Source organism: Zychaea mexicana (assembly GCF_025766255.1).
Source record: "Zychaea mexicana strain RSA 1403 chromosome Unknown BDB00scaffold_3, whole genome shotgun sequence".
In the NCBI taxonomy this organism is placed as follows: domain Eukaryota; kingdom Fungi; phylum Mucoromycota; class Mucoromycetes; order Mucorales; family Lichtheimiaceae; genus Zychaea; species Zychaea mexicana.
In genome coordinates, this window is record NW_026516666.1 from 719,778 (window position 1) to 743,067 (window position 23,290).

General features: G+C 42.2%; 6 protein-coding genes across 6 annotated transcripts; 2 read left to right on the top strand and 4 right to left on the bottom strand.

Annotated features, from left to right (window-relative positions):
- Positions 1-2,246: 2,246 nt before the first annotated feature.
- BDB00DRAFT_330866 (uncharacterized protein) lies at positions 2,247-3,117 on the bottom strand. Its single transcript, XM_053116970.1, has 2 exons — positions 2,450-3,117; positions 2,247-2,371 (listed from the first exon to the last, which is right to left on the bottom strand). Exon 1 carries the CDS (start codon positions 3,110-3,112, stop codon positions 2,456-2,458), a length of 657 nt encoding a protein of 218 aa, XP_052985285.1. The 5' UTR covers positions 3,113-3,117; the 3' UTR covers positions 2,247-2,371; positions 2,450-2,455.
- Positions 3,118-4,185: 1,068 nt separating this feature from the next.
- Positions 4,186-5,172, bottom strand: BDB00DRAFT_867092 (uncharacterized protein; the record flags this gene model as incomplete). Its single annotated transcript, XM_053126300.1, has 3 exons — positions 4,186-4,417; positions 4,612-4,756; positions 4,833-5,172. 3 exons carry the CDS (start codon positions 5,170-5,172, stop codon positions 4,186-4,188), a joined length of 717 nt encoding a protein of 238 aa, XP_052985286.1.
- An 861-nt stretch (positions 5,173-6,033) lies between these two features.
- Positions 6,034-9,586, top strand: BDB00DRAFT_797874 (WD40-repeat-containing domain protein). Its single transcript, XM_053121576.1, has 17 exons — positions 6,034-6,170; positions 6,317-6,443; positions 6,530-6,697; positions 6,801-6,891; positions 7,012-7,172; positions 7,258-7,414; positions 7,501-7,606; positions 7,702-7,838; positions 7,928-7,993; positions 8,091-8,145; positions 8,235-8,420; positions 8,487-8,571; positions 8,665-8,712; positions 8,792-8,826; positions 8,924-8,987; positions 9,075-9,219; positions 9,356-9,586. The coding sequence occupies exons 1-16, from the start codon at positions 6,074-6,076 to the stop codon at positions 9,175-9,177; spliced, it is 1,686 nt and encodes a 561-aa protein (XP_052985287.1). The 5' UTR covers positions 6,034-6,073; the 3' UTR covers positions 9,178-9,219; positions 9,356-9,586.
- On the bottom strand, positions 9,305-10,404 carry BDB00DRAFT_881079 (trimeric LpxA-like protein; the record flags this gene model as incomplete). The annotated part of the gene is made up of 7 exons (XM_053128050.1): positions 9,305-9,349; positions 9,439-9,483; positions 9,564-9,706; positions 9,822-9,869; positions 9,913-9,914; positions 10,074-10,173; positions 10,326-10,404. The coding sequence occupies 7 exons, from the start codon at positions 10,402-10,404 to the stop codon at positions 9,305-9,307; spliced, it is 462 nt and encodes a 153-aa protein (XP_052985288.1).
- Positions 10,405-11,916: 1,512 nt separating this feature from the next.
- Positions 11,917-19,145, bottom strand: BDB00DRAFT_797893 (uncharacterized protein). The gene is made up of 17 exons (XM_053121577.1): positions 18,561-19,145; positions 18,137-18,420; positions 17,948-18,028; positions 17,791-17,857; positions 17,350-17,685; positions 16,674-17,268; positions 16,244-16,584; positions 15,876-16,168; positions 14,158-15,800; positions 13,825-14,042; positions 13,658-13,744; positions 13,522-13,590; positions 13,372-13,455; positions 13,161-13,293; positions 12,776-13,074; positions 12,562-12,691; positions 11,917-12,479 (listed from the first exon to the last, which is right to left on the bottom strand). The coding sequence occupies exons 1-17, from the start codon at positions 18,651-18,653 to the stop codon at positions 12,097-12,099; spliced, it is 5,136 nt and encodes a 1,711-aa protein (XP_052985289.1). The 5' UTR covers positions 18,654-19,145; the 3' UTR covers positions 11,917-12,096.
- A 1,205-nt stretch (positions 19,146-20,350) lies between these two features.
- BDB00DRAFT_797896 (P-loop containing nucleoside triphosphate hydrolase protein) lies at positions 20,351-22,195 on the top strand. Its single transcript, XM_053121578.1, has 6 exons — positions 20,351-20,478; positions 20,576-20,706; positions 20,800-20,884; positions 20,965-21,506; positions 21,609-21,809; positions 21,929-22,195. Exons 1-6 carry the CDS (start codon positions 20,406-20,408, stop codon positions 22,049-22,051), a joined length of 1,155 nt encoding a protein of 384 aa, XP_052985290.1. The 5' UTR covers positions 20,351-20,405; the 3' UTR covers positions 22,052-22,195.
- The last annotated feature ends 1,095 nt before the right edge of the window (positions 22,196-23,290 follow it).

Sequence of the window (23,290 nt, forward strand, 5' to 3'; positions counted from 1 at the left end):
ACACATAGGTTTCAATTCAATACTGGCACTTTATATTTCAAATACTGTATCTCAGGTACAACCAAAAGTAAAAATGTAAGTGAAATAAGAGAAAACAGAATTTTTGTTATGCAATGCTTTATTATTAAAAATGAAATGTAATGCATCGCGGAGCAGGCGGACATGACCAAAGGTATTCATGTTGTAGTATTTATGACTATGAACGTTTGCAGAAAAAAAAAGATGGTATGTTAGTCGCTTCCATCCAACATTTTTCAGCAGACTCTGTATTCGCAATCCATACGTACCTTTTGTATATGCTGCATCTCACTATGCGGTGTTTGGGAGGGTAATATCATGGATTGGAAAATCACACTGTAAATCTGTCGGTGATTCCATCCTATTGGATCGTAAAGCCGCACTGTATATGCGTCGGCAGCTCCATCCTTTTCTGTTTTTTGTTTGTTTGTTGTTTTCCCCTACAAGATCGATACAAACATAGCGTTAGATGATCAGTCAATCGAAACTTAAAGTGGCGTTTGAACAATGCAGAAAGTAACTTACCGGTGATATTGTTTGTAGAATGTATGTGATAATGTGATGCATAATATGAATGATGTTTAAGAGATTTCCTTGGTTCATGTCCGCTGCTCATTCAAGTATCGCAATTGTATGGTATGGTATTTCTTTTGCTAAATGCTCGACCTCAATCAGCGACGCGATCCTTGGTTGTGTTCTCAGAGAGTGGCACCATGAGACCACCGACCCGAAGAATATAAACTCGCTGCCTTCACCAGAATAGCACACGCGTGCTACACTGGGCTTGTGGGCCACCATACACCCACCCATGGCCTGCAAGGCCATCATAGGCGCCCCAGCAGATGACCTCTAAGGCACATGGCAAGTGTTGCGGTGGTGAGCATTGGCATTGACGTTTGTGCTGTATGCATCTCAGCGTGTCTTTGAACTGTGCGGTAAGTGCATGGCAGTGGAGATATTGACGGTGTCATTTGGGAACTGTGTCGTGCAGGGAGAGTTGAGGGGTGTGAGAACAATGCGGCTTGGATCTGAGGGGGTTGGGGCAGTGGAAGGCAATGTGATCTGGTGTGGTTATCTGGGCTTTGGGATGCAACATCATCTGTTTTTGTAGGTAGTCCAAGACCGGGAATCGGGAAAAATCTACACATGGCTAGAATGGCTTGAACATCCTAGCCAGAACACTCATCCCTTATAACGACTTTTTTTTCCCGAGCTTCAGCTGCGAAGAAAGAAGAGCCGCTATAAGGGATGCTTCCAGAACATCTATCGTTAGTGATTTCTGAATGTAATACCGATAATAGTACAGATCCACACGTTTTTCTATAGTTACCAACCAAACAAATAAGTCTGTACATACCATCATTGTCGCCAAAGGACTGCCTTGTATATCTCTGCTGTTCTTCTTATCTTGGACTACCTACAAAAACAGATGATGTTGCATCCCAAAGCGCAGATAACCACACCAGATCACATTCCCTTCCACTGCCCCAACCCCCTCAGATCCAAGTCGCATTGTTCTCACACCCCTCAACTCTCTCTGCAGGACACAGTTCCCAAATGACACCGTCAATATCTCCACTGCCATGCACTTACCGCACAGACACGCTGAGATGCATACAGCACAAACGCCAATGCCAATGCTCACCACCGAAACACTTGCCATGTGTCTTAGAGAATCAACTACTGAGACGCCCGTACTGCGCCGCACACTGGTCGGCCACCGCTGCTCCTATATAGAGTACAAAGAGTGAAGGGTGAGGAAACTATTATGAAGCGATGATCTGGTATATTGAAATTTGAAAAATATATACCTCACACCATCAAAACTTCAAAACTTGTCTTTGCCACTTGAAGACGCTTCTCGTCTAATGAAAAAATGATATGGCAAACATTAGCTATTCATCTCTTGTAATCATACCAGGTAACAACGGAGTGTATCGGATGTACGTACCTTATTCTGGGCATGGAGTCCAGCTAAAGCGCACGAAGGCGCTTTGTCAAATAAATAGGGCGGAAACGGAGGAAGTTTTGATCATGGCGGAGGCAGAGTGGCGGTAAAAAGGACAAAAGGGGAATGACCTGTCAAAGTCAACGAAACGCAGTCAGTAACCATGATACACGCTATACGCGCCACAGCCAATAAATTAAGTGTGAGAGATAAGCTTACCAGTATTTTTTATGTTTTAAAATGTTTTTGTGTTTTTGCTTTTGTGGTTTTTTTAGAGGTTTTTTGTGATGCTTTTTTGCTTTTTTTTTCAGAGGTTTTTGTAATGCTTTTCTGCTTTTTTTTCGGGTTTTCTGGTGTTTTCTCGTCGTACGGCACTGCAATAAAAAAAGAAAAGAAGAAAAGAGCCTAAAAGAGTCAACAATTAGTTTATAACAGGTACTCGTCAATCTAACCAAGACTGATAAAACAAGGTCAAGTACTTACTTTTTTTTACCACGAATAAACCGGCCAGTAGATTACCTTGAGGGGCGGGGTGGGTTCCCACTCCATCTCATCTCCTTCACCGGTCTTCCACTCCGTATCCACCGACTGCTCCTCAACGTCTTCCATTTCAACATCTTCGTTGAAATCAAGCAAGGTGGGAACATATTGTTCCTCCTTCTGCTGTTGCTGCGGTGGTATTGTTGGCAGAACATCCTCCATTTCAACATCTTCGTCGAAATAAGGCTGTTGCTGCGGTGGTGGTGTTGGTGTGGGAGGGGAAGGGGAGAGTGGCGGTGGCGAGACATGCAACCATTGTTGCTGCACCTGCTGTATTTTCTCAATCCGCAACTGCTTGCGCTCACTTTCCTGTTCATTTCTCTTTGCCATCAACTTTCCAAGCACGGTATTGATTGGCGTTGGGGCAGCCGAGGGCTCCTCACGCTTTGCGGGAGCTGCAGGTGCTGATGGAACTGCAGGTGGTGGGGTAATTGCGGGTGCGAGTGATGTAGGAGGTGGCTGCAATGATGCCGTTAATGCTCCATGTCGAGCTCGATTGAAGCGTCTGACAGGATTTTTAAAGACTCTGTCAGTCATGCTTTGCGGTTGGGGTTGCTGCTGTTGCGGTTCCTTGTAAATGAGTTGTAGCTTTGTGGGCGGGAACATTATGGTAGCGAGCTAAAGAAGAAGAAAAAAAGAGGCACGCGTCAATCTCGAAATTTATTGCCCCGCTGTTTGGGCAGACGGAGCTTCAACCCTTTTCTTCTTGCGCATTACCATTACCTCACGCTCCCTAATGTGTTCTCTGTAAGAGCTATTTTGCGACACTGAGCTCCCTTGTCTATGCTGTATACGTAAAGTAAGCTAGTCACTGGTACATAATTAGCAGCTCATTGAGTTCTCCACATCACAAGGCGAAATGGTGCCTTTTTTTCTTTTTGCGCGGCGATGATATCTTTTGTCCAATGAAAGCTCCGTTCATGCAAACGGAGGTTGGACCTGCAGTAACATAAAATTTCTTAAAACACCCTCGACATATAGACTAGCCAAGAGTACAATGCCGTGTACTTTAAAAACATGACTCATGATTTATGCTTGTTTTAATAGTAAAGGCTTTAGAATAGGATCGACGACTGTTTAACTTCTAATATCTTCTAAACGGGTTTTTATGAGTGACCTTTGTTGATTTAAAGAACGGGCGTCGCATGTAGTTCACTTGCTTCTTGTCCACGGTATGGGCAGACTTCCAACTACATGCGTGTATAATGTGATCCCGCTTCTACCCATAAGCACGAGAGCGGTATGTTCTCGCGTCTCTGGCAGATGACTCCAAAAGAGCACCGGACTGCAATATGCTTACATGGAAGAATTTCATGGTCAACGACAACATGACTTGCCATTGCAACCCGTCATATCGCCTATCAGACCGAGCAATTGACTATCATCGATTTCATGCTTTTGCTGTCTATTTTCAAAGCTTAACGATTGGGAACTCTAGAAACCTTCATCATCTTAGAATTGAATGTAAATACGCTACACTAATCTTATCTTGCTTCTCTGTGTGATATACTATGAATCAGGCCATCAATATACGTCATAATAGAGCTAACGCAACTTGAGCTGCGCGAGATAATGCATCCTTGTTACTAAGAGCATTCCATGGAGCAGAGCATGTACTGACATTCCGCGAACTAGACATGGGCTACAATAAAAACGCAGTAACAGTAGCAGAAATACTTTCAGCATGCAGCAGTGTAGACAATTTGACACATCTGACGAATGTCGCCAACACCCTTATTGTAGCGCAGATCCAATTCTTGCAGTCCGTTTTGTACGTCAGGAGAGTACATTCCCGAAGGCACGACAGTGATAGGCACAGCTTCCGGTCTGCGACGGTATAGGTCATGGCCCCAGTGTTCCAAAAACGCATGATTTGGCATTGCTGAAAGCGATGGAGACTCTGCAGTACAGCTTCACAATTTAGGTAATTTGATGCATTGAGCCTTATCATCGCAATTTTGGAAACCCGGAGAGCAGCGCATCATTGGGCGGATTGCCATGCAGGTCTATGTTGAAGCTGTACAAGTGGGATAATTTAAAGTTTTCGGGTAATGTCCACTTTAACTGGATGTTAGAGGTCGTACGCACAGGTCCTTCAAAATTACAAGATGACTTGAGGTTCTGTAGATTGGGACAATGCTCGAGTACAGCCTGGATGGTAAGATGCAAGAAGTTGTTCAGCGTAAGCACGGTCAAGTTGTTGCCAAAAAGCTTTGGTAGTCGCAAAGAAGTGTCGATCTTCAGGAAGCTCTATGCTAAATGACCGTCATTATCATATCAGCAGTAAATGGCAGCTTTTGTGGTACACTTGTGTTGCATTATTTACCCTCTTCGATATCGAGGCAGTCGTGATCGACCACAAACTGGACGGCTTGGGCACGAGGTGATCTTCTTCTTGTCATTAGACGAAGGGTACGAACTTCTGAGCCAGCAAAGTAATCGCCGTATGGGGCCAGGTCTTGTGGGACATCGTAATCTTCATCAGATATTTCCCGCCATACATCAGGTAGACGAAGGATAGAATCGTAGCAAGTACGGCAAACTCTAGTTGCCCGGATACACTCTTTAAATGTGAGCTGAGAGAATATGTTTGATAAAACATCGTATGAAAAGTGTGCAATAAACGGCCCTTTTTCACTGTCAGGGTTGCTAACTTCCCAGGTCATAGTGTATTTGCAAAAATAAGGATCTTTAAAGGAGGTGTTCCCACAAGTGTGGAATTTTCTTACAGAGAACTGGATTAAAAAATACTTTCCCCAACTTCGTGGCTGTTGTGGCTACAATAGTTTGTGACAAAGATTATCTTCATCGAATAAGCCATTTGTCTTGTTATACATAGCGACATGTGTTTTAGGGAAGACGGTTGAGGCAAAAATACGAGTCAATGGGGAGAAGAACGCGTGTCGTCTTTCATCTTTTACGTTTTACCACAGCCAGGGATAAGGACAGCAATTTAATTTTAACTTCATGCTATACGATACTATTACTGAAGCAGTAGCTTTCGCAAACGTAGTTGTATGTTTTTACAAGATGAAAGAAGAGTTGGAAGACAATGAAAGCATCAGTGTTATGCCGCTTTAGTATAGCCAATCAGCTCTCAACAGGACTACGACGATAGTAACTTGCATGGCAGACAAATGACAGCGAATAGTTGGGACGCTGGGATGAGTCAAGGTCGACCATACTGGATGGATAAGGAATAACAAGTTCGAATATAAGCATGACATATACACATACACGAGTTTCTATAGTTGCGGAACCCTCAGAAACTACTGCTGCATCTGTTGCTGGACACTCACCTTTTCCGAGCGCATCCAGAGAGCCATCAGTGATGAATTATGATGTACATCATCTTTAGGTTTCTTGATGCTCTTAGACTTTCGCAGATTAAATGCTACTAGTGATTCATTTGGATGTACAAGATTTCGCAAGTTTCATCGACTTGTTGGCACGCTCCGCTTAAATGTCGAGGACCGGGCTCTAATTTAAATTCAGAAAATGCAGACGGCAAAGCTGCGATGCTGGTCCTCTTTTTCTTCTTCTCACTCTGTATTTTACAACCTTTCAATGGCTGCTGATGTCATGAGCTATAGAGATCTGATCGTCGAGCGTCTAATAGCCCGTAATGAAAAAGAACATGCTCTTCATGACACAATCTTTGCAAGTAAATATTTGTATCTACTTTTCCCTCCAGCTTGCGATTCATGACACAACCTACTCTGAAGATTTGCCTTGTTTGACATGTTCTCGATATTTTGTGTCAAGCGAAACATTCTAATAAGAGTCCCATGTGTCCATGAAATTACATAGACCAAAAACTTGTACAAAAAGTCATTACGCTTCAGAACAAAGAAAAACAGCTCGAAGTTGCCGTGAAAACTGCTCAGTTACAAAACGAGACATTGTCCCAAGCTGCAGAATATGCTAAAGCCCAAGGGTAAACCATCGAATACGAGGAATAAAGGGAGGGGTTATTTATGTATGGAAAACGTTGGCTTTTCTTGTTCTGCTTTTTTTAAATAGCTCACCAGAGCATCAACAGCGGGTCGCCGAGTTGGATCGACGGATACATGATCTGAACGAGGAGCGTGCGGAAATGTACAAAACACAGAGTGAAAATGCGCAGCGTTTGGTTCACATGAACGAGCAGCTGCGCAAGGTTACGGAAACTGAGAAGCGTGATTCGGCAGAGTAACTCTTTTTTCATCCTTTAAAGCAATTGATAGTGATACTTAGATGGAAGGAACTGAAAGAAAAAATAACAGGGACTAATGGATAGTTTTGATTTGTGAAGGATAAATAAGTTGACGGCTAGCGTCAAGCAACTCGGCACTAAGTGTGATCTGCAAGTCGAACAGTTACGGGAAAAGGATGCAGCAATCCAAGTAATGCCGAATATGGAAAAAAAAAGAGAGTGTTTGCATGTGCTGCTGCTGATAGTGACGATTGGAGTGAGAAGAATGTTGAGTGCTTGATTATTTATATGGTTGATATTCTATTTCTAGATTTTACAAGACGAATTGGCTGCAATTCAACTGGAGATTACAACAATTGAGGAACGTAACAAAAAGTTAGAAAAGGAAAACGCACAGTTACTCCAACGATGGCTGGATAAAATGAATCAAGAAGCCGAAAAGATGAATGAGGCAACTGAGTTTTATGAGAGGTATACTCTATCGATGTGAAGTGAGTGAGTAGGGGATTTGATGCATTCATTATGTGCTAACTGGTATAAAACCGGTATTGGTAAGCTTTCTTGAACAAGCACGAAATGTGGGACAAACGATCCGGAAAACAAGCACTGGAAAATGGGTTATGCGGCCATCATCATCAACTGAGCGAAGCAAAAGTGACCGCCGTGCTCGTGCAGCCACTGTCGTATTGCCTACTGCTCCTATTAAAAAAATGGTGACAGTAGTTCCTTCCCTTCACAATTCTTTACTATATACAGAATCTCATCTAACATATCTTACTTACTTTTCACCCTGTTATAGACAGTGCATGATGGTGAAATCTTCTGTATAAAAGCTTCTTCAGCTGGGAATATGTTTGCCACAGGTGGATCTGATAAAAAGCTAAAAGTATACGATGCAAAATCTGGTATGATCCTGCTCCAAATCAATAGAAAGTCTGGTCATCTAGATGACCTGTTTCCAGGATATCGATTTATTGATGTCTATTGATTTAATTTCCAGGCAACGTAACCATGACGCTGGGTGGATCTTTGCAGTCTATAACATCCGTTTGCTTCAACCCAACCGATGAACTTGTCCTTGGGTCATCAACTGACAACTCCACACGTATATGGCAATTAAGCACACAGCGAATTCGAGTATGGTTTTTTTACATTGAAACACATACGATTATTTTTCTTCACTTAAGCTATGCAATCTTTTTTTCTAATTTTTTTTTTCAATGCAGCACACATTAACAGGTCATATCGGTAAAGTTTTTGCTGCCCAATTTACAGCAGATTCCAAGCGAGTGGTTAGTAAAATTGACTATCTGAATGGATCTATGTTCTCCATTCTATTTGCAAAATTTCTAACAGAAACATAATGCTATAATCTTTATATTGAAATAGGTATCTGGAAGTCATGATCGAACACTCAAGGTTTGGGACCTACAGAGAGGCTATTGTAAGAAAATTTATCGACTTTGTCTTACGTAATGATGATCTTTAAGGCTGAGGAGTAACTTAGCTAAATATGCTTTCGCAAATTATCAGGCATCCGTACGATATTCACATTTTCAAGCTGCAATGATTTGACACTTGCAGATGTGGAGGGACAAACACTTGTCAGTGGCCACTTGGATAACAATATCAGATTATGGGATACACGAACAGGCAACGGAATCAAGGAATTAACAGGTGTTCACAGTGGCCAAGTTACTTCTGTATCTGTGTCACCCGGTAAGAGAGACATAATAACCATTGGATGGGATTTTGAAGGAAAGACTAAACCGCATATTTGAAAAGGTGGTGATACGCTGTTGACTAATTCAAGAGATAACACGCTGAAACTGATCGATTTACGCATGTATGACATTGTGGCAACATTCCAGTAAGTTTCATATTGTTCAGAGAGGTTAATGAGGGAAATATGGGTGTCATAGCCTAAGAACTTACTAACATACGTTGATACCGATTTAAATAGAGCCCCAACGTATCGAAACGGGGCCAATTGGTCGCGATCGTGCTTCAGGTACACATAATAGAATATGTGCCCGAATACTAATGTGAATAATGATGGCTCAACATAACAAAATTTCTATGTTTAATAGCCCTGATGGATCTTACATTGCTGCTGGATCATCCGGTAAGTCATGCTAATATCACCTATATGCATACTGTAAAAGTCCATGCAGAATGTCAGTTAAGCAATGATATTGACATTCATTGCAACTTTTTTTAAGATGGCACACTGCATATCTGGAACCAATTGACACGTAATCTGGAAAAAACTATCAAAGAACACAGGTATGCTTTTAAGACCTACATTGCTCAGAAAGAGGAAGTATATATTTGATGCGTTTTTATGAACTAACTAGATTCTTTAAAAATTAGGGGAGTCATGTGTGGAGTTTCATGGAGTCCTATGGGCGATTACTTGTACACTGCCGAAACAAACAAGAATGTGTGCATATACAACACAGCGTTCACGGTGTGATTGGTATAACTCTTCATCATTCGATGGTGTTTCAATATACAAGTATGTCCATCCATTTTCTTAGTTTAATTTGATCCTGCTCCCAAACTAAATAGGTATATGAGCCAAAATCTTTACCATCACCCTATTATGCATTCTCCAACTTTTTCAAATGGTTGTACTTGGGTAACACCTACAGTAACCGTGCAGAATTTAGTTTAACGTATCGTCCCACATCACCACGATCATATCACTTTTCCCAGCTTTGGATATAATATATACCTCACGCAAATAGTCTAAATGACGTGCGTGTAATGCAGCTTGTGTCTGTAACAAAATACAATTATTAATGAGTTGACATGTTTGATCAATTACGTCCGCTTCGTAGCCAATAAAGAAACACTTACGGGGAACACTTCGCTCTGTTGCCGCCTACTTGATTTTGAGCCATACACGACCGTCATATCCGAGATCGTTTCGTTCACTTCTGTCGCGCAAGCGGCTCCAATGATGCAATTGTGGCCGATTGAAGTGGTGCCTAGCACTTTTGCTAGATAAAAGAACACGCGTACGATACCCGCTGTTTAGTTACTTCCTTTATCAAGGATTTTCACCAACCTCCCGCTTTTTCAACCTCTTTCATCCATCATTACGAAAGGGTTTACCTCGAGCTTCGATGATGTTATTGTTTCCAATATGTGCTCCTTCCACGTCTAAATCCAATATCATTAAACAATCAACCATGAGTATACTAACCGCTACGCGCAGCCCATCTTTTTCTTTCAGTTTTGAGCTTACGACATCCAACTTCAAAGACGTTCTCATCACCGATAACCAGCGGTGAGGAGTTCCTGCAAACATGTAGTTAGTACGCTGGGAAATCAATATGCGCTCTGCTAAATGATATATTAACATACTTGTTGTATATGATCACGTTTTCTTCGACTATATTATTCTTGCCAATGTAGATAGGCCCATTCTCTGCAATGACTCGGCACTGCGGATGAAGCACAGTGCCTAGAGAGCAGGCAATATGTTAGTTTGTCTACTTAGTTGTCATTGATGGCATCACTAACAGCAGAAATTCGTACCTGCACCTAAAATAAAGATGGTTAATATCTAACGAACGATTAAAAAAAGAGAAGGGAGAATTGAAGAAACTGAATTACCAATCGAGATTTCGCCTCGTAAGTCAGTTTCGTGGCAGATTACTGCTTTAGGGCCAGCAGTTATACGATTCCTGCTCATGACGTGAAGTAAGAAAAGGTTATTGCGAGTGCAGCAGCAGCATAAAAAAACTTGAAGCGGGGCGCCAAGGCATTAGAGCTTTTGCCTTATTCAATTTGACGCGTCGGTGGTTGTACTTGCATGCTAATATAAGGAGATCTTAAGAAAATAACGTTGTCCTTCCGATTGTCCAATGAAACCAGCTTTATCTTCACTTTAAAGGATGATAGATCTACTAATATATTTTATGAAGCAGATTCTTAAGCACCATTTTGCTCATGGACGGACGGGAGAAGTGCAAAAAGGTAAGTCATTGAGTATAGGCGGAAAAAAAAGATGGAACCATTTTCGCCTGTATCCAGCTTCAATAGAAACTCAATAAGCCTACTGAAGCCCTAGCAGCTACTCTAGATTAAACATAGTCCTAGTAACTGATAGGATACATTGACGAATACGAGAGAGAAAACGAGAAAAAGAGGGAGAAAGAAAATGAATGACAGTTGCACACCCTCAGTAACTCACGAATCAATCTGACTTGAACTGCGCCAAGGATCTTGCCAGACTGCCACCCATTGTATCACGTCGTATAAATCTCTCAATGAACCGTATTTTGCCATAAAATGTTCATCTCATAAACTTTAAGAATCATACCTACGAACTTATCGAAAGAAGCGAGCAATGGCCTGAGCTAGAGTATTGTACACAACATCACTCACTGTCATATATGTCCTCCTCTGCTTTACGCCACTGAATGTACCTGAGCCGCTATTTAAATCATTCGCCATGACTACGCATTCTTCAAGGACGCTATTGCCGTGGCACTTTTTTTACCCTTGATAAAGCGCGAGTTTGATGTGACGGGAAGATCATCTGAGTACCAGTGTCAACGGATTGCGGATCCTTGTTCTCGACAGCATTCCTTTAGCTGATACGAACGTGGCAGCTCGCGTTCGATATAGCCAAGATACGCTCAAGCATCTTTATCTTGCGCCGACAGCTCCACCATCTGACTAATCTGGTCCATTTTCTGACGCTTCTTTCAGCACCATCACCTCACTCGTGGTTCTCAATGTTGCATCCGTCTATGTCGGCGCTCTACGTAGTAATCTTACAAGGCTGCTATCCTCACCTGAATGTAAAGCTAAGACTTTTCATTTTCTCAAGTCATATCTTATCCCTTCCTTTATATCAATTTTTTCATATTTTATTTTTCACATTGATTATAGTTTTGACTCCCATCTCAGTAAAAATCCCTCACAAAAGAAATGTATAGCCTATAAAAATACCTCCTGCATGAAATTTGTGTAACATTTCCTAAATTCAACAAAACGCCATTACTGCATTGCTACTTTACTGACAAGAGAAGTATTAATGACAGAAGATAACGGTGCCGAGGTAAATACCAATCCTCTCGAACGATAGCTTCAAGAGCAAAAGACAAGATAAAATGTTGCTTATTACTGCTCTGAAGAATGTAGAGCCATCATTCCTCCTGAAGAAACTATATTTCCGTTGGTATACTCTGCTCATAACGTCAGGTATATGATGCGACTATGATAATTTTATGCATTTATTATTATTATTGTTGTTGTTGTTGTTGTTGTTGCGGAATGTGGTGTAATGTGTGTATGTGCGATGGCAATGGCAATGGTGGTGGTGTTGCATTGTATTGTATTGAATTGTGATGTGATATGGTGGTATATTAATCTAAGTTTATCTCCTTGTTGTGGCTTCATCCGACGATTGCTGACCAACAATGTCGCTGCTTTTTTCCTCGGCCAACGAAGCCAGACGTATCATTCGTTCTGATGCAGCCAACTTCCTTGAGCCACTACGTGACCGCGATCTCGTTGTTGTTGGTACAGGTGGACTTGTGGGTAGTGGTGGTTGCTCTTCTTCAGTTTGAATATGTTTCAGCAGATCCTCAGCGCGCATAGCAACCGATTCACTTCGTGTTCTGCGTCGCTCGCGTCGTGCTGCCATCGACATCCGTCTGCTATTCGTACTCCTCCGTTTTGCTGCCGATGAAAGCTCACCTGAGCGCAACTTGTGTAATAGGGTATCCATAATATCCTTAGCTTCTTGAGCTTCATTATCTATTTTTTTTTTAAGATAGGACGTTTTTAGTACGAGAGGATAAAGAGAAAAGATATGAGATAGAATGAGGACAACTCTCACCATCTCCATGCGATTCATTTGACTGTTTGCGAGCTCGTTTGGCATGTTCTCTTCGTTGTTCTTCGAAATGCTTTGCGCGCTCCAATTGCTCCATCTTCTTGCGCTGTGCAATAATATCACTTCGTGCACGCTAAATCAATGGGTATATGATTTGTTAAAAGCGCCATTTACTGTTAGAGTAATATATGTATCATCGCATTGTTGAATCATTTACCTCCCAGCTGGATGTGAACGTTTTGAACACACCAAAGAATTCATCAGGTTTCATGTCTCGAGGGTTCTCGCCAAAATATGTTACAGCATCCTTGTAAGCAACATCCATCGATGTGTATCGAACTTCAAGCTGGTCGAACTTTTCAATGGCCGTATCGCGGAAAGCTGTCATCACATCCACAAATCGATCGTGAGGAATAAGCTCATTATCATCGTTTTCAATTCGCTCCAGCTCATGAACTAGCTTTTGTAAGCCCACTCGTAGTTCGTTATAGTCTTTAATGAGATCCTGGATCGTAACTAGTGTATATTAAAGGGTTCCCACAATATTTTTTAGTACACAGTACTCTGTATTTAGAGCTTTTCCTTATTATTCTTTTTGGTACCTCGACATGCTTCACCGCACAGCTTGAGATCTTCTAACAAGGTTTCACTGATATCTGGAAATTTTTCTTCAATAATGCCGACAAGGAAGTGCAGCAATGTAGTTTCATTTGAAGAAGCCTTGGTATCGACTATCTATAGCGCAGAACGGCAACATATCTCTTGAGTATATATTGTATAGATATGATCTTCGGCCTTCTAACCTTATCATACCTTATTAATACTGGCAATACGAATACCAAAAGCTCCACCTTGGAAATTTGTGCCGTTCAAAAAGTTTCCAACCATCAAGACAAGCTATAGGCCAGTGTATTGTTAATATGTGCGTGTCGTCCACAAATATCAAAGCATCTCATTATTTACACTCAAGAAGTCCTTGAACGCCTTGGAATCTTTAACAGCAGTCGAGGCATCCATGACATTTGCCATGTTCTATTATTCAAGATTTGTTAAAAGATGATGACTCATATATCAAAGTACAAGTGTAACTATCCCTTACCTTCCCAAGTTGCGTTATCCGTTCGTTAAACGTTACTCTGAAAAGCATCGTATCTATCCGCTCCTTGAATCGAGGTATGGTCATAATCTATTAAGTTAATATAATTGTTAGCACATTATACTTTCTTCATATATAGTCATATGAAACTCAATATAATATATGGGTACCTCAGCACAGAAAGCATCCGATTTGGATAAGTTTTGTAAGTCTTCCTCTGGTGCCGTTTTTAAGAACACGGTGAGTTTTCCCATTTCATCCGGCGTTGGGGCATTAGCCAAAAGATTCTTTAACAAAATTTCAGTACAGAATCGATCATCAATGGATAAGATTTTGTTTTTGGCCTCTGGGAATGGTATATGTTTGAGCTTTGCCAGAATAGCAATATCTAATGTAATTTAGAGATCAACCATGTAAGACAAAAGAATACTTGGACAACCGAATGTCCACCCAAACAGCCTGAAATTACTGCTGGAGACAAAGTATATAGTTTTTACACTTACTAATGATGTGAGCCTTGCGAGGGTCCAATATACAAATTTCTTGTTTGGCTTCCTTTTTAGCTTGATTGGCTTTGGCAATAACCTTTTGAGCAAACAGGGCCTCCATTTGGTTAAAGATACCCTCGGTATCCAATCGATCTTCAAGTGATCTTTCGTCGTCTTCATTGTTTAGTGACCAGATGGTTGCATTGAGTCGGTCCATTGTCATTTTTTGCCATTGGAGTGCGCGTGTCTTCACTCCAGGAAGATGGTTCATGGCTTTACGTGGAGCTGTGACCATGCCCATAGGCGGTGGTGCGGGTGCGTTAGTGGGTGGTGGAGGTGGAGGAGGAGGCGCTGGCGCAGCAGGTGAAGCTTGTTGGGTTGATCCAGTGGGTGATAAGTCTTGTGGCGAGACCATACTCGAGCCATTGGATTGTGTTGCTGTGCCATTGGTTTTGGTTGGCGTGTGTGATCCAGGTGGCGGTGGCGGTGGAGGGGGAGGAGGGGGCGGAGGAGGAGTATCTGATATCGGTGTTGAAGTAGGTCTCTGTGGAATCACTGCAGTATCAGTGCCTAAACTTTGCTTTGCGGCAGCAACAGATGGAAGAAGCGATGGTGGAGGAGGAGGAGGAGGGGGAGGAGGCGGAGGCGGTGCAGGAACACCAGTGGCCACTGATGGAGGAGCAGGTTCATTCAATAGTAACACACTAGTGGTTGTTGTAGTAGATGAAGGAGTAAGTGCCCTTGATGATGTAGAAATTGTAGTTGTAGGTAATGGAAAAGATGGTTGTTGAGCAGGGATATCTTTAGAACTAGGCTCTTCGGAAATCTGGTCCGTAGATGATGATGCTCTCCGGCTCACTGGTCTCGGTGCGACCAACGAAGCATTACTGCCAAATCGCTTTTGTCTAATAACTGGCTCGTCGTCATCGTCTTCAACCCAGTTACTGTTGATTTGACCTGCTTCTGGGGATGTACGCGTTGCATGCAGCGAATTATCTCTCTGCCTGTAACCATCGTTAACATCAATGGCTGAATTGTGGCGAATTGCTTCTGCTAGTAGTCCGAGAGGTTCTTCATCGTCTTCGCTACTTGCTGATTCTTCATTGACGGACATTAAGTTGTTATTGGAGCTGGAGTTGGAGGATCTTCTGGCGTTATTGACAAAGCTCTCTAATCCTGTGCAAGAGGTTGCCGAAGGACTATATCGTCCGCGTCGATTTGAGTAAGAGGAAGAGGAAGAGGAAGATTCTCGAGACCGGTTATCTGAGTCGATGCTGTGACGCGTACTACTGATTGTACTATGCCTATTCTCGGTGGGATGTTGCTGTTGTTGTGATGGCGATTGCGTTGTGGCAGCGGTGCCTACAGCTCTATCGGTGATAGAATCATATTGTCGTTGTGATGTTTCGATTGGAGAAGGAGATTGAGGAGATATGCTGCTTAGAAAATCTGTTGCTGCTGTTGTTAAGGATTCATTATCTAGCTTCAATGATAGCTGTGGCGCGCGACTGGCATTATTATCGCTTGACAATTTTCGTCGTGGCGTGAATCGTGTATATTGATTGACATCAAAGTCATCGTCGTCGTCGCTCCTATCATCGTTATCACTAGCAATATGACGATCCATATGGTGTTCGTCAATGGAGCTGGTAGATGATCTTGATGAAAGATAGAAGGAAAGTAAATAACATATAATGAAGATATCGTACATGGAAACCACAAAGAGACGCTACCTTTTTGATCCAGCAAAAGTAGCTTTGAGTTCCTCTTGGAGAGTCATCGTTGGAGATACCGCTTCGTCCAATGCATTTCTATTGCTGCTATTGTTGTTGAAAACACGAGCTGGCCCATTGCGACGTCTACCATTGCCCCAACGAGCAGAAGAGCCCATCAATGGCATAGCACCGGGAACGACAAAATCAGCAAGACCACTGCTCGATCCGAATTGCATCGCCAACTGATTTTTGAATTCCTCAGATAAACTGACGGCCATGGACTTGTATTTTTCCTCGTCATTTAAAGGACTCTGTTATACACGAATCATTGGGAGTTTTTAGAACTTCCTACTTTTGCCGTAGTTTCTGCATATGGTGTTACGTACCTGTGATTGTTGCTTTGCTGTACCATTACGATCGTTTGCTTCATCGTCTTTACCGCCTTTGCCTTCCAAACTTTCATGTGCTCGTATCCGTCCAACTGCTTTTGCAAAGCTATCTCGTGAAATGACAATATCACCATCAGTATTTTCATCGTCTTCGTCGTGGATATCATCAACTGCCTTGTGGAACATGTCAAGTTGTTTTTGCATTGCCTCCAAGTCTCTTTCATAGTCGCCCTGAAGGTTACGCAGCTTTTGTTGGAGCGTGGAAATTGTGTGTCGCGACATACGTAAGAGGTCTTCCAAAGATACCGTTTTCTCTTTTAATTGCTTCAATTCTAGGCCTATGTTGCAGAAAAAAGCATGGTTAAATACTAATGTCGTTACTACAAGAAACTAATAGCTTAAATCAACCATGTATAATAAACGTTACCATTGTTACCACCGCCCTCCTCCAATTGTCGTTGTAATTCGTCACGTTCCAGCGCTAACTCATCATACATATCTTGTAAGTTTCGAATTTCTTCTAACGTAGCCTGAAGCTGATCTTGATCAGCAAACTTATCAATCAAGTGCTGGACCGATGTGCCGTAGGACGCTGAAAAGTCTTCAACAAGACCTTTATGATCGAGAACGACTTGGGTAACTAAGTTGTCGATCACTTGAAAATAACGAGGTTTAAGTTCGACTTCGTCTCGAATCAACAATATGTGCTGCAAACAGCTGAGGAAGAAATCGTAGCTTCGTGTTCCTTCGACGCTCGCCAGGACGCATTCGAATACATCACGCGGATCGTTCAAGTCGCGTAACACTCGGTCGTGATAAACCTCCATTATATCATCCTGATCGTTTTCTGCCTGCATCCGGAATTCGCGTACTTGGATGTCCACTTGATCGTTGCGCAGCTCGAGCATTTGATCCATCAGTCGTTCGAGACCCGAAGCGTTCATTTGGTTACGTAAATGGATTCGCATTTCAGCATCCTCAACGACATTGATGATCGCGTTGACAAGAAGCATGTTGTATAGCTGTATCATTGTATGCCCTGGTTAATGAGTATACCTTCCTCAAAAATAATCCGTCCTCGCTTTTTTTCCTAGATACATTACCGCATATTCACATAGCTGACTATCTGCCGTACTCCCATGAGCATTAAGTTGTTTATAGTCATCACTAGCGCCAACTAGACTCCCCATTCGTCCTCGTCCGCTTAGGGATAGTCTCAATTCTCGAAACCATGCATCAAATCGCCCATAGCCCCTTCGCACATCCCTGAGTTGATCCATTGCTTTTAAAACAAGCTCCTGACCAACAGGTACTTTGTAATAGCATAGGAACACCAACACTTCGCAGACGAGTCGACGATTAATCATTGATGGTGATACGATGGAATTGACGATCTCTTGAACACTTTGAGGACTCTTGAGGGCTTCTCTAACACCAACCTGTTTTTTCAACAAAGGTAAAACATGTGAGTACCTTCTCTCCAACCCCGCCTAGAGCATTGAACTCTAATTACTATCGGCAAATAATTACACATAGTGTCATACCGTGTTGTTTAAAAGTGCTTTGAAACATCGCAATATTTCTCCTTCTGCCTGCAGATCCTCTTCGCGTCTAACATGAATGTTGTTCTTGTTAATGTCCAGTTGTTCTTTTGGACCAACGCAGAGAAAGCAAGGGAGAAAGTGAGAATGCAAAACTTACTTGTGCTTTGATTTATTAAGTACCCCGAGTGCTGCTGTAATTATTTGCATGCCGCGCATGTCAATGAACTGGCGTACCCAACTATGAATGCAGCCCCCCATCCCTCAAAATATTAGTACACCATCATCAATTGAGAATATGATATAGTAACTAACCCTCCCCTCATACTCAATCCTCGTCTTCCTTTACCTCAATGGCATTGTCCGCAAGCTCACGCTTAAATGCGCCAATGTCTTTCCATGTGTAATCCCTTTCATATCCGGTTCTGACAACTTTTTGACATAAAAGTCGGGCCCTTTTTTCTCCGAAGTGTCTTTATCCGCCACGGCTCCTCGTCTGGACACTGCCTGAGCGGATGCCTTCATAGCCCCTGCCTCCGCCTGGATATCCTGGGACACCATTAGGCGTTTTTTCTCGATCGAAAATCCTTGCATTACTGCTCGTGCATTCGAGTCATTGATACCACGACGCGTCTATCGATTTTTTAAAACCATAAACAAAACTTATGAGCTTTGCGTTTTCCCTTCCCCGCTATTTAACATTCTGAACATATCCAATGCGCCTGATCCAAGTTGTACTTGAGTCCGTGCATAAAACAAAGCCAATTAGTTACCAGCATTTTTTCGAACCGTGTTTCGATTTCGTGGTCGCTCAACATATCCGGATGCATGGCTAATAACTCGCTCACCGAGTCCGTACTGCTCATGAACGAAAAGTTTGTAGCTTGTGAACTGCGTAAGGTCGATCCTTCCCAAGAACCTGAGAGATCACCCCATCCCCCGAAGCACCAAAAATTAGGTTTTTTTTACTTTCGTTCAATTCGCCTCATTTCGAAAACCAACGGTGAAAATAATAAAGAAGATACGAAACCCGTACTTTGATTGTAATCGTCGCTTGCAGCATCAGAAATGGTCGAGGCATATAAACTTGACAGTGAGGCGGGATGAGAAGAAGATGGTGATGGCGATCGTATGTTGTGGTGACCAGTAGTGCTGTTACTGCTATTATTACTGCCTGTACTCGTGCTTGCTGACAAACCTGTGGGTCGAGAAGCAGCAACGGGATCGCGTTTCCCTTTTGCTTTACTGCTTCGACCAAAAATGTCCATTCGTTCGAGTATATAGACCGAATAAAAAAAAGTTATGAATTGAAAAGAGATCCACTTTTTTGTGCTTCTTGCGTAGAGGTTAGTTTCCCCTGCAGAACACCTGGATAATTCTAATTGTTGGTTACACAGAGCGTTATAATGCTCCCCCTTCCCCTCCCCCCCAAGACTCTCCGCTATAACCACACACTTCAAATGACAACCCTTTTCTTTTTTTTAGTGCCTACGATCCTATTAATCCGCTTGCATTTCACTTTGCTGCATAACTCATGGAGCCATCTCCAGCTCTTTGGATGCACTCGATTTCACGAAGACTGGCGGACTGCTGTGGAGCCCATACTAACAACCAGAACAACAATGATCACTAAGGCAACAAAGCACAAGCAATATCAGTTTCCATGGTATAAAATTCAATTTTACTGCGTACCCATTGTTATTCTATGGTGCCATTGTTGATCTAAGAGAAGGGAGCATTAAAATCATTCAGTATTCTGTACGCCGCAGATACGCCCATTGCCTTCATTGTACTTATTTTAGTCTTAATGGTCACAGTATCTGTTTTTGCGAAGTTGTGATGATGCCACTGAAAAAAGCAGAAGGCAGAAAGAGCTCGCTAATTCGGTGGGACAGCCCAAAGGAGAATGAAAGCCTATTTTTCTTCGGCTCTCCGTTTACGTAAACTAAGGTGACAATTTATAATACTTGGGTGACTAACTATGGCCTAGTGTGTGCTGAAGACTAGCGAGCCAATATACTCCACCGATCTGAGTTTGGGCATTGTGGCAATTGGGACAGAACGCTCAACTGGCTAAGATTGCTGGTGGGACGCGTATTCAAGAATGACTGGCTGCCGTTATATCTCTGTATGATGGTCTCGATTGTCTTCTTTCATTAAGCGTGAATTTTCTATAGTAGATTAAACAGCAGTACCGTAATAGCTCTTATTATGATTTTTCGTTCGAGCCTACAACAGTATGTTATTCAGTGTGGTGTTCCCTCCCCGCTGCACCAACTGCTATAACCGTTGATGTCAAACATGTGAAAGCTCAAACAAGAAATTCAAGAAATCATAACTGCTTCCGCTGGCAATCTGTTTCGCTATATCTTTACGTAGTTAAATGACTGATATTGTCATCAAACGCCCAACTTCATACAAGTTGCTCAACTCAGGAACGCCAGGCCTACCTTTTACGTAACTGAATAAAAGGGGGGCATGTATGCCTATCAAATTATCAAACAAGAAATTAGCGTGACCAAGCAGCGACTTCCGAATTGGGGCGTAACCTGATTTTGCTGAGGTTTCTTCCGTTCGCTTTGTATAATACACATATCAGTTCCTTCCGTTATTTCGTTATGGGTTTACTTTCTGGTCTATTTGATCGCTCGGGAAACATGCGTCCAGAAACGAAGAAATATGCCGCTGATGGTGTGTTTTCATGCTGACTATACTATAGATCGTCCTAAACCGTATATATGCAAACGCTCATTTCTTACATTGCTAAATTGTTGCGTGTCATATATAGTGGCCGTTTTTGCCCTGTCGCAAGTAGCATTCTACTTTGCGTTCAAATGGATTGTCAGCTCCTTGGATCCAAATAAAGCCAAGCGTCAGGAAGCCAAGAGCAAGAGCTCAAAAGTTCTTGGCAAGCTTGGTGTATGTCATCGTTGTCTTTTAGTTTTCCTAGATTTGACTTTTAAAGTGGTTGCTAATTTGTTTTTATGATTATGAATGGTTTTTTGAACATAGGTCAAGGATCTGAAGTTGAGTGAATACGAACAAATTATTGCAGCCGAGGTAGTCCATGCCGATGAGCTGTCGGTCACCTTTAGAGGTAAAATCAGTGGTTGTTTTGGGCAATACACATTGGCGAATAAATATGTGTATCTCACCACGCATATAAATATAACTTAGAAATCGGTGGACTTGATCATATCGTCCAGGATTTACGCGAAAGTGTCATTTATCCACTCTGTTACCCAGAGCTTTTTACCTCTGCTTCTGGTTTATTGGGTGCACCCAAGGGTGTCTTGCTGTATGGTCCTCCTGGATGTGGCAAAACGATGTTGGCAAAGGCACTTGCTAAGGAAAGCAACGCTACATTTATCAACCTTCATGTGTCAACATTGACGGACAAGTATTATGGCGAATCCAACAAACTCGTCGCTGCACTGTTCTCATTGGCACGTAAATTGCAACCTTCCATCGTCTTTATTGACGAGATCGACTCCTTTTTGAGAGAACGTCGAAGCACGGATCATGAAACAACCGGTATGATGAAGGCCGAATTTATGAGTATGTGGGATGGTTTGACTACCGGTGAAGATAGCCGCATTGTTGTTCTCGGCGCCACCAACAGACCCAACGACATCGATTCTGCTATTCTTCGACGAATGCCAAAACGATTTGCTGTACGATTGCCAAGTGAAGCACAGAGAAGAAGCATCCTCGAACTGGTAAGTTGTCTCATCACTACTGCAGCAACGGCGGTCAAGAAAATGGGTTTTAATGGACTGCTATGCTGATAATAACGGATGTACCTTCATCTTATGCATTAGCTCTTGCACGATATAAACCTTGCACCGAACTTCAACATAAGCGAACTGGTACAGCGAACTGCAGATTGTTCTGGTAGTGATCTGAAGGAGCTTTGCCGTAATGCTGCAATGATACCTATCCGTGAATACGTTCGCTCGGTACAGAGAGAAGGTGACACTGCTGGATTATCAAGTGATAATTTATTGAACATTGACACATCAGTAAGTGTTTGGTTAAAGGACTGGAAAAGCAGGGATCGTGAAAATGATGGGCTAAAGGGTGGGCAAAGGAAAAAGAAGGAGGATTCATTGGAAACTAACGGTGATAACACCTCCTTTAGAACATAAACATTCGACCATTGACTGTAGAAGATTTCTATTCCTATGACGAAACAAACGCCAAAACATATGCTTACACACAAGGAGAAAAAGCACATATTCCACAACAAGAAAACCTTGACTAATATCAAAAGCATTATCTACCCGACCCAACCTATCAACCGTTTCTATATACTACAACAACAGCTATTACTACATTGACAACCGTATATACACTTTCAAAATCGACAAAGAAAATAAAAAATAGCCTCCTTATTGCGCACCTAACAGTAAATTCTGCTATATCTTTAAGCACTTTTTTTTCATATCAATTTAAGTCTAACAGCTATAATACTCTGAGTAAGATTGTTCTATAACTGCTCAGTAATATGGCATATGTAATAGTCACAACAAGCACATTTTGTTGGTAGATACATACGCAAGGCCATGGTATGTTATCCCCTACTGCAACGTGATCGAGCTGTCTTCGCGTTTATGCCACCCATTCGTTGCTATCGAGATGACGTGAAGACAAAATGTTTCAATAAAGAAGTTTTGCAAGATCAATACTTAAGCAAACATCCAACAGCTACACTAGTAATCTATGCCTACAATTGCTACAAGAACATCATCGCTGAGCCTTTCTGGTTGGAGAGACAGCCAGAAAAGAGAGGTAGATCCGCATCCACACAGTAGGTATAGTATAGCAAAAAGCAATGATGGTATCATGGTATAGCATATCGCGAGATCCGGAGAATTCAAGAAGGGTAGCTCACTTGGTATCTGTACGGTCGTCGTCGACGTTTGCGGTGATGCTGCGTACCTGTAAATTGAATAGGGATAGAGGCTGACCAGTGTCTATTGTGCTTGCTCGACAGTGCTTGCTTTGTATATATAAGAAAATAAATAGAAGGAATGTTATATAGTATACTTGTACACACCCCGTCTCGGTCAGCACCGCGTGACCGCGAAGTATCCCCGGCTCGATGATAAAGGTTGAACCAGTCTACAGTCTACAAGGAAACATCCTCCATTCTAGATTCCCCCTTCTTTATTAACAACATAGCACATTCTTAACTAGTGGAGAAAAAATTGCAACGTACTGACTGTTAGCTCTAATTGTGGGTGAGCACAGGGTAAAGTAGAAGACATCAAAGCAGTTATATAGACCATTTAGCAAATGTGCCGGGCCATCAATACTGCTATATACCACAGTCCAGAGCCAAAATGCCATATCGATAGCAGGAATTCTTTTGCCACGCGCAAATGAAATGTAGCTACTACTTTTTGTGTATGTTCCTTTTTTTATATTTGTAGTTCATACAACTATCTGTTTGTGAAGCACGCGCGACGTTATCTCTCCTCAGTAATCGCAGATCACTAAT

Coding starts and splice junctions, on each gene's coding strand:
- BDB00DRAFT_797896 (XM_053121578.1), top strand. CDS start 20,406: ATGGGTTTACTTTCTGGTCTATTTGATCGCTCGGGAAACATGCGTCCA. Junction 20,479..20,575: donor GAAGAAATATGCCGCTGATG/GTGTGTTTTCAT, acceptor TGTCATATATAG/TGGCCGTTTTTGCCCTGTCG. Junction 21,507..21,608: donor GAAGAAGCATCCTCGAACTG/GTAAGTTGTCTC, acceptor CTTATGCATTAG/CTCTTGCACGATATAAACCT.
- BDB00DRAFT_797874 (XM_053121576.1), top strand. CDS start 6,074: ATGGCTGCTGATGTCATGAGCTATAGAGATCTGATCGTCGAGCGTCTA. Junction 6,892..7,011: donor AAAAGGATGCAGCAATCCAA/GTAATGCCGAAT, acceptor TTCTATTTCTAG/ATTTTACAAGACGAATTGGC. Junction 8,421..8,486: donor TTCTGTATCTGTGTCACCCG/GTAAGAGAGACA, acceptor ATATTTGAAAAG/GTGGTGATACGCTGTTGACT.
- BDB00DRAFT_797893 (XM_053121577.1), bottom strand. CDS start 18,653: ATGAGCAGTACGGACTCGGTGAGCGAGTTATTAGCCATGCATCCGGAT. Junction 13,075..13,160: donor GTGCGGTGAAGCATGTCGAG/GTACCAAAAAGA, acceptor AATATACACTAG/TTACGATCCAGGATCTCATT. Junction 12,480..12,561: donor AAATGAATCGCATGGAGATG/GTGAGAGTTGTC, acceptor AAAAAAAAATAG/ATAATGAAGCTCAAGAAGCT.
- BDB00DRAFT_330866 (XM_053116970.1), bottom strand. CDS start 3,112: ATGTTCCCGCCCACAAAGCTACAACTCATTTACAAGGAACCGCAACAG.